Below are 9,145 nucleotides of genomic sequence, written 5' to 3'. Positions count from 1 at the left end.
TTCGATTCCTTCAAGCCACCGCAAATCTATGTCATGGACGTTGCGACGTTCGGCTCGACATGTTCACCCTGTTCGGCCCAGTTCATTAAGAACGTGAATGCTGAAGAACATGCGGTGCAGTATCCAGAGGCGGCATATGCGATCGTTAACAAGCATTACGTTGACGATTAGTTCGACAGTGTAGACACGGTCGAACAGGCAGTTAAATTAGCAAATGAAGTGAGGCTAGTCCACTCACAGGGTGGATTCGAAATCAGAAATTGGGTTTCAAATTCTAATAAATTTCGGCAAGCGATGGGAGAACAAAGTTCAACTCATTCCGTGCATTTCCACCAAGACAAACAGACGGATGTAGAAAGAGTTTTAGGGATAGTTTGGGACCCTGACGATGATGTGTTTTCTTTTTCTACTTCTCCGCGGAAGGAATTCCAAACTGTCCTTCTCGGCACAGAGCACCCCACCAAAAGGACAGTACTCAGCTGTGTTATGGCGATGTTTGATCCTTTGGGCTTTCTTTCACCATTCACAGTTCTTGGACGAATGCTGGTTCAAGATTTATGGCGAACCGGGTGCGAATGGGACGATCCTATCGATGGTGTGTCCTTGGAAAAATGGAACAGATGGACACAAATTTTGCCGGAGATAGGAGAAATTCGAGTGCCACGAAGTTACTTTGGGCCAGCATTGTCGAGCGAAATAAGGAATCTTCAGTGGCACGTCTTCACAGATGCTAGCGAGAATGCCTATGGTTGCGTCGCGTATTTTCGTGCCGAGATTGGAGGAAAAGTTCATTGTACATTGGTGATGAGTCGAAGCAAAGTCGCTCCATTGAAGCAGCTGACGATCCCACGATTAGAGCTGCAGGCGGCAGTATTGGGCGCCAGATTGGCTCAAACTGTTCAACAAAATCACAGTTTTAAAATAGAGCAGGTGTTTCTGTGGACAGATTCTCGAAACGTCCTGTCCTGGATCAAGTCGGATCAAAGGCGATATCGACAATACGTAGGGTTTCGTATCGGTGAGATTCTCAGTTTGACGAATGCTACGGATTGGCTCTGGATTCCGACGAAGTATAACGAGGCGGATCGTGTAACTAAATGGAAGCAAGGTGCGAGTTTTCATTCGGATAGTTCGTGGTTCAGAGGACAACCCTTTTTGAGCCGTGATAGAGGGGAATGGCCTGAACAACCGCTAATCTCCGCTAACACAAACGAAGAAATAAAGGTGCATCTTTTAGTGCACGATGTCACACTCTCAAAACTTCTTATAGATGTGAGCAGAATCTCAAAGTGGACAGTTCTTGTTCGTATCACGGCATGTGCGTATCGATTCGTTTCCAATTGCAGAAGGTTGCTTGAAGGTCGTCCCATAGAAACCCTGAAGGCAACAAAAAGGCAAGCGATGTTGCTTAAAGGAGGGAACAGAAAAGTAAAACGTAATCCACTAAAGCAGGAAGAATACCAGAAAGCGGAGCGATACTTCTACAAGGCAGTGCAGGCGGAAGTGCTTGAGAGTAAATCGAAGGTGTTGTACAACCTAGATCGACCTGCGAATCAGTGGCTCAGTGTCTAAATATCCAGTTCATTGTATAAACTTGCGCCTCTCGTCGATGAACATGGACTGATACGCATGGAAGGAAGGACGAAAAATGCAGATTTTCTGCCATTTGACATGCGGTTTCCAATTGTTCTTCCGAAAGAACATTACCTCACATTTAAATTAGTGCAACATTACCATGAGCAGTTCGGCCACGGATACAGAGAGATAGTGAAAAATGAGCTGAAGCAGCGATTTTACATTCCAAACCTAGGAAGGGTGGTTCAAAGAGTTACAAAGGCCTGTATGTGGTGCAAGGTCCACCGAAATCGACCACAAACTCCAAGAATGGCTCCATTGCCTGTACAACGCTTGATACCATTCCAACGTCCTTTCAGTTACACAGGCGTAGACTATTTGGGTCCGTTCGAAGTGACAATGGGTCGTCGCAAAAAAAAACGATGGATTGTTTTGTTCACTTGCTTTGTTTTGAGAGCCATTCATTTGGAGGTTGCTCACAGCTTAAACACACAAGCGTGTTTAATGGCTATTCGGAGGTTTGTTTGTCGTCGAGGCCCACCGCTAGAGTTTTTCTCTGACAACGGTACCAACTTCAGAGGGGCCAGCAAGGAACTAGTGGAAATTAAAAAGAGTATTGGAGAAGATTGTGCGAACGAGTTGACAAGTTCCCGAACGAAATGGAACTTCAATCCACCGGCTTCTCCGCATATGGGAGGAGTCTGGGAGAGACTAGTGCGTTCAGTCAAGGCTGCACTGGAAGTAATCGATGACGGAAGGCGACTTTCGGATGAAATATTGTTAACATCGATTGCAGAAGCAGAGGATATGATAAATTCGCGTCCTCTAACCTATGTAGCTCAGTCAGCAGATGAGATAGATACACTCAGCCCGAGCCACTTTCTTCGTGGAGTTTCTCCAAATGACCCTCAGGTAACACCTTCGCCTCCGCATTGGGCAGAAGCTCTCCGGAATGCCTACCAAAGATCGCAACAGATAGCCACTGGAATGTGGAACCGCTGGCTCAAAGAATATGTTCCATCGCTGAACCATCGAGCCAAATGGTTTGGCGAAACAAAGGTGTTGTAAACCGGGGACTTAGTCTATGTGGTTGAAGGAGGGAAACGCAAGCTATGGGTGAGAGGAGTGGTCGAGGCGCCAATTGTATCCGGTGATGGACGGGTCCGACAGGCGTGGATTCGGACAAACAGTGGGGTGTTCAAGAGAGCCACAGCGAACCTAGCCATATTGGCGATTGGAGATGGTAACATTGATCCGGATGTGGTCATCGGACCAGAATTACGGGCCGGGGATATGTTGGAGGCAACCCCACTGGGCAGTTCAGTACAGTTTGAGCAAAGCGATACTTTTGGCAACACGACATCGAACCGGCGGAAGGAAAATGAAATGTCAACAGTAGAGGCAGAGATAGAAGAATAAGTATTCACTTAGGAGGTGGTTTTTTATATACTAGAAGAAAAGTGAGATTGACTGAAATTGTTTAAAGAAAGAGTTAAATTTGGAGAAAAGTAGGAGAATAAAGATTTAGGTGGACGAGGAAGTAAAAATAGTACGGTTAAAGGGATGTGAGTATATAAAATGAATCAGGCTGAGAAAAATATTATAACTAAAACATAACCTATTATCACAGTTCGGTATCACAGATCGTAAGTCGCGTGGAAATAGACGAACACGATTTCCCTAAATTAGATAAAACAGCCAACAGTAAGTGAAATAAATATTAACATGACACTATTGATTATAACACGAAAATTATAACTAGGTACAGAACAGTCGGGAGTTGTGAGAATCTGCAAGAGGAAAAAATTATTGAACACCGTAAAATGTAAGCCCCTCTTCACTTAATCTAACCTTAAATGCTAATAAATATAGTTCTAGCTTTGATCTGCACATAACAGCTGATCCAAAGAGTGTTCTTTAACTGTACCGAACACACAGTAAGGTACAAATCCCCGACTACATACGCGGGACGTGCCATTTGAGCCAATATATTCTGATTCCTGATACATTCTAGATATAATTGATTTTTATTAAAAGAAAGTGAGAGAGGGTACTCTACAAAAGGTATACTTTTGAAGACTAATAGTTTTTACCAAGATATAATAAAACTAGGGAAACACAATCAAGTTGGTTTTAACAATCTTATCAACATGAACGGCACTCGAAACATGATGGCAGTCTGGTGCAGGTCGGTTTCACAACGGCAGTGCAGGAGACTTCTGAGAACGATAAAGGGGCAAGATATTTATCGTTTTAATAAAAATATGATTCTTATTAGGAATATTTTATTGTCCACGGGTCATTATTTTGGCCTCACTGGTTTCTTGATGGGCCACTACAACTGAAAGGGAAGCTTGCTGATCAGCAGCAGCAGCAAACCAGTGAACTCCACTATTCCCCCATCTGATAGAGACAAATTTCTTGCAGGTTGACGATTTCTGGTTGCTCATACTTCTATCGATGACGGGTAATGAGAAGTGAGAAATTCAAATAAGCCATATGCTGTAAATAGTTTTTAACATTGGTACTGTGGGAACGCAAATTTTCTGGCAGAGACCGCTTTGCTAGATTTCTGTAAGGTTTGGCAGCCCTGTCAGATTTCTGCGCGTATCCTGTCGGGTTAGTTGAGCTAGGGCGAACTCGGTTTCGCTCGCGTTTTCTGGCAAATTTTGACAGGAACCGAGCAAAACCCTGGCATAACTCGGACATAAACTGTGCAAAGATCCTGGCAATTCCTACCTGGTAGAATTTAGCACGAATCGAGCAAAACGTCTGACAAAGATGTGGCAGGAAACGTGCAGAGATCTTGGCCGTACATTTCTGGTTGGATTCTGGATAAAAGTGAGCAGCATCGGTTGGTTTAACCGCTTCTGTCAGAAACGGTTGTTGCATTTTTAGCGAAAATTAGTATTTCTTATGTAAAAACCTGTTTCAATCCACCTAGCGGTGCAATTGTGTCTTTCTCAATCATGAACACGAGAATTTTTTAGTTACTTATATTTATTAACAACTTTTAAATGTATACATTACAATTTTATTATACATGACTTGACAACTATATATAAGAAAAAAAAAAATTATTCGAGTTCTAAAATTTTGCAAAAGAAAAACCAGCCACGGTAATATTGAATTGAAAAACGGAGCGAAATTGGCAAAGTCCCAAAAGATCGATTTCCATAAAAAAATTTCGAGAATACATAAAATCTCGACGTTTCATGCATTTTAAAGATGTTTGGCATAAAAAATACGAATTCGATTTCTAAAATTTCATGGGGTCCCCCTTTGAAAAAAATGAGCTCCGGCTTATATGGGAATTTTATATGTGACCGGACGGTTTAGTCTATATTTCCGGACCCATATAAGCGATCTGTACGAAAGTTTATAGACATCTGTGGGGATATTATAGCTATCATTTGGGACTAAATTTGTGAAAATCGGCCAGACCATTTCCGGGAAACTGATGTGAGTTCGTTAATTTTGAAAGATGGCGGTTTTTCCCGGGCACTTCCGGAACCGTCTATGGTGGTCAATGTAGTCAACGACAGTTTGGTTGGCCGTCGGTGATCTAGAACTGCAAATTTAGGTTGTTTGAGAAACATTTTAGCGAAATTTTTACCTTTTTTTGCTTTCATTGGAGTATCGGTTTGAATCGCAATTTGCTATGTGATCGCACGCCACAACCCGTAACTCCAGAACCGGAAGTCGGATCGGGATGAAATTAAATAGCTATTTACGGGGCGCACCTTTCATTTGAGACTAAGTATGGTTGATTCGGTCTAGCCGTCTCCGAGAAACCGATGTGACTGTTATTCTGAATTTAGATACTTCCGCCGGGGCTTCCGGAACCGATGATGGTGGCCAATGTGGCCAAAGCGACTTTGAATGGCTGTTAGTGACCTAATACTACAAATCAAAGTAGTGGTGGGTACATTTTGGAAAAACTTTTACCTTTATACATTCATTGCAGCATTTATTAAAATCGACATTTTCTGGGTGATCGTACTCATCACCTTGTAATTCCGGAATCGGAAGTCGGATCCATTAGAAATTCAATAGCAGCCTATGGGAACGTTGTACCTTTCATTTGAGACTAAGTTTGTCAAAATCGGTTCCGCCATCTCTGAGAAAAATGAGTGACATTTTTGGTCAAATACACACACAGGTGCGGGGAAGAAGGCCACATGGGAAAAGAAAGAGATGTCTGAGCCGACGGGTTTCGGGTCGGGTTCGGGTTCTGTAAATTTAAACTTCTCGGGTTCGGGTCGGGCTCCGGGTTTTCAAATTTGAAATTCTCGGGTTCGGGTCGGGTCCGGGGTTTTGAAATTTTGAACTTTCGGGTTCGGGTAGGGTTCGGGTTTTTTAAATTACAAATTATCGGGGTCGGGTCGGGTTCGGGTTTTTCAACAAAACAACCCAACCGTTTCAAATTTATGTTTTATTTTATAATTAATATCAACAGACACAGTGTGGTCCTAATGATAATTTCTTAATCTATTTAAAAAGTCAAATTGTAATCTGCTACGTGGAATGTGAAGATCGAACTCGGATGAAACTCTGTTGAAAGTCCGCTGCAAACCAATGATGGCACCGTTCACTCCATAGTTAGTCCGGCGAAGAGGTAATCGGAGGAATAAATTATTGCGAAGGGCGCGAGGGCGAACGTTCATGTTTATCGCACTGAGAAGCTCGGGGCAGTCAATTCGATCTTGCAAAATATCCGAAATCGTCATAGCACGGAATAGATCCCGTCGCACTTGCAATGTATCGAGTCCAATAAGCAAACCCCGGCTTTCATAACTTGGCAGCTGGTGAGGGTTGCTCCAAGGCAATCGACGAAGGGCAAACCGAACAAATCTGCGCTGTACTGCCTCAATTCGATGGACGCCGTTGAGATAATGAGGGTTCCACACAACTGAACAATATTCCAGAGTTGATCGAACGAGTGAGCAGTAGAGAGATTTCAAGCAGTAAATATCTGAAAAGTGCTTAGATATTCTCATTATGAACCCCAAACAGCGTGATGCCTTTGCGACAATATAGCTGATATGCTGTTTATACGTCAGTTGTTCATCGAGAAAAACTCCGAGATCTTTGACGCAATTCGCTCTGTCAATTGTGGATTCAGCTAGACAGTAATCGAATCGAATTGGCGTTTTTTTCCTCGAGAACGTAATGACCGTACATTTCTTGGGGTTTAGGGTCATTCGGTTGATCTCGCACCATTCCGCAAAGGTTTCCAGTTGGCGTTGAAGGAAAGCTGCATCATGAGTATTCCGGATTCTATGGTATAACTTGAGGTCGTCGGCGAAAGACAACCGTGGTCCTTCTAAACAAAAGTTAACGTCGTTGAAATACAGAAGAAAAATCAATGGACCGAGATGGCTGCCTTGCGGAATACCAGATGAAGCACAGAACTCTTCGGATACACAATCACCTATCTTGACTGCTAGACGACGATCACTGAGATACGATTGCATCCAACGGAGAATATTAGTACCAAAGCCGAGTCTATCCAATTTTGCCACTGCAATAGCGTGATTTATCTTGTCAAAAGCAGCTGAAAGGTCCGTGTAGATAACGTCAGTTTGAAGGCCGTCCGACATAGCATCTGTAACATATGTTGTGAACGACAGAAGATTCGTAGATGTTGAACGTTTCGGCATAAATCCATGCTGAGTCTCGGAGATATACTGTTTGCAGTGGCTGGAGATGGGTTCCAACACAGCCATTTCAAACAGCTTAGGAACTGCGCTTAGCGTTGTAATACCACGGTAGTTGTCAACTACCTTTTTATCACCTTTTTTGTGAACTGGAAACATGAAGGAGGATTTCCAGAGTTCGGGAAATACTCCGGTTGTTAGCGACAATTGAAACAGATGACAAAGAGGTTCAATTAGACCGGCAGAGCATTTTTTTAGAATAATAGTTGGTATACCATCTGGGCCTGCCGAGGTTGAAGCCTTCATTTTCCTAACCGCCAGTTGTACCATATTATTGTCGATATTGATAGAGTTCAAAGACTGGTATGATTGAGGTATATTGAGAGCCGCGCGTGAAGCCTGGGTCGGTGTCAACTTCTCGTTGGAGAAAACACTCGCGAACTTTTCAGAGAATAGTTGGCAGATCTCCTGTAAACTAGAGCTCATACGTCCTCCATAGCTCATCGTTGAAGGCAACCCGGATTCCTTTCTTTGCTCGTTTACATGCTTCCAGAATGTTTTAGGTTCGGACTTCAACTTACGTTGCACGTTTCGCAAGTAATCGGCATGGCAACGCTTCGATGTCTTTTTATAGACTTGGTTAACATGAACGTAGTGATGTCGCAGCACGTAGCCCCCAAACTTGGAGTACTTCTTCAGAGCGGCTCTTTTAGTCGCTTTTAACCGTCTCAGCTCGGCAGTGTGCCACGCTGGGTGCTTAGATTGAAGGCCACTTCTTTTGGGTACATAGCGATCGATAGCATAGCTCATAACATTGGAGAAGGTCTGCACTGCAACGTTGACATCATCATTGTCGAGAATTTCAGTCCAGTGGATATTCGACAGGAAGTCAATAATGCTATTATAGTTGGCTTTTCTAAAATTATAGCTGACGGTGTCAGAAGCATTGCAGTCATGCTTCACTCGAATGGCTTCAAGCAATATATGCAGGGGAGGGTGGTGTCTAACAGTCTTTACCAGGGGGAACGGTGCTGCGGTAACTTTTGGCGCGTAGTCAGATTTGCTCGAAAAACAGAGATCAAGGATTCTGTTGTTCTCGTTCACCACATTATTCGTTTGGCGCAGCAGATTTAGACTGTAGCAGTCAAGCAAACTGATGATACCAGCATGAAAAGATGACATTTCGGGATCAGCGAACATAAATCCGTCAGAAGCAGAGCGCCATTTTAATCCGGAGAAATTGAAATCACCAACAATCAGGATCTCATCAACCGGGCTTGCTTGAGCGGAAATCCGTTCCAGTGACTCAGTATGTGAATCAATCAATGTCGAATCGCGAGTGCGATCCGGTGGAAGATAAACCACGCAAAGATAAAGTGCGTAGCCAGCCAGTTTGATTCGCACCCACACCTGCTCGACACAGACCCCCAAAGTATCGTCAATCAGTTGCGCTTTCAATCGACGATGGATAGCCACAAGTACCCCGCCGCCGGTAGCCTTGAGACTGTTGCGTGAGCTGCGATCAGTTCGGAAAACATCGTAGTTGGCACCAAATGCTTGCACTGACAGAGTGCTATCGCTAAGCCACGTCTCTGTGAGGGCGATTATGTCGAAGCATTCATCAGAACTTGCTACCAGATAATCTTCGATTACTGAATTCATACCACCGGCATTCTGGTAATATATTTGTAGGTTTGAATGCCGCGATTGATTGTCGTTGGTATCGATTTGGAAGACCCCTTCACCACTCCTGCACACAGGACCGTGACGACTGGTGAACGCTGGCTGCAATGGCTCGACTGTGGCAGGGGGATCAAGGGCTTCCATAGTGCTAGCTGCAGTGCGTCCCAGGGTGCGATGAGTCATACCAGCATAGCATAGAGTGCTTAGTCCTTCTGTGATCGTTGTAG

At 43.8% G+C, this 9,145-nt stretch overlaps 1 protein-coding gene across 1 annotated transcript; it reads left to right on the top strand.

The window, feature by feature from the left end:
• The first annotated feature begins 492 nt into the window (after positions 1-492).
• LOC131687843 (uncharacterized) lies at positions 493-1,572 on the top strand. The gene has a single exon (XM_058971930.1). It carries the CDS (start codon positions 493-495, stop codon positions 1,570-1,572), a length of 1,080 nt encoding a protein of 359 aa, XP_058827913.1.
• The last annotated feature ends 7,573 nt before the right edge of the window (positions 1,573-9,145 follow it).

Source organism: Topomyia yanbarensis, chromosome 3 (assembly GCF_030247195.1).
Source record: "Topomyia yanbarensis strain Yona2022 chromosome 3, ASM3024719v1, whole genome shotgun sequence".
Taxonomy (NCBI): domain Eukaryota; kingdom Metazoa; phylum Arthropoda; class Insecta; order Diptera; family Culicidae; genus Topomyia; species Topomyia yanbarensis.
Note: the sequence above shows the minus strand (reverse complement) of the source record. Positions and strands in the feature narration are given on the sequence as shown.

Excerpts from the sequence above, each read along its gene's own strand:
- LOC131687843 (XM_058971930.1), top strand. The coding sequence starts at position 493 with ATGTTTGATCCTTTGGGCTTTCTTTCACCATTCACAGTTCTTGGACGA.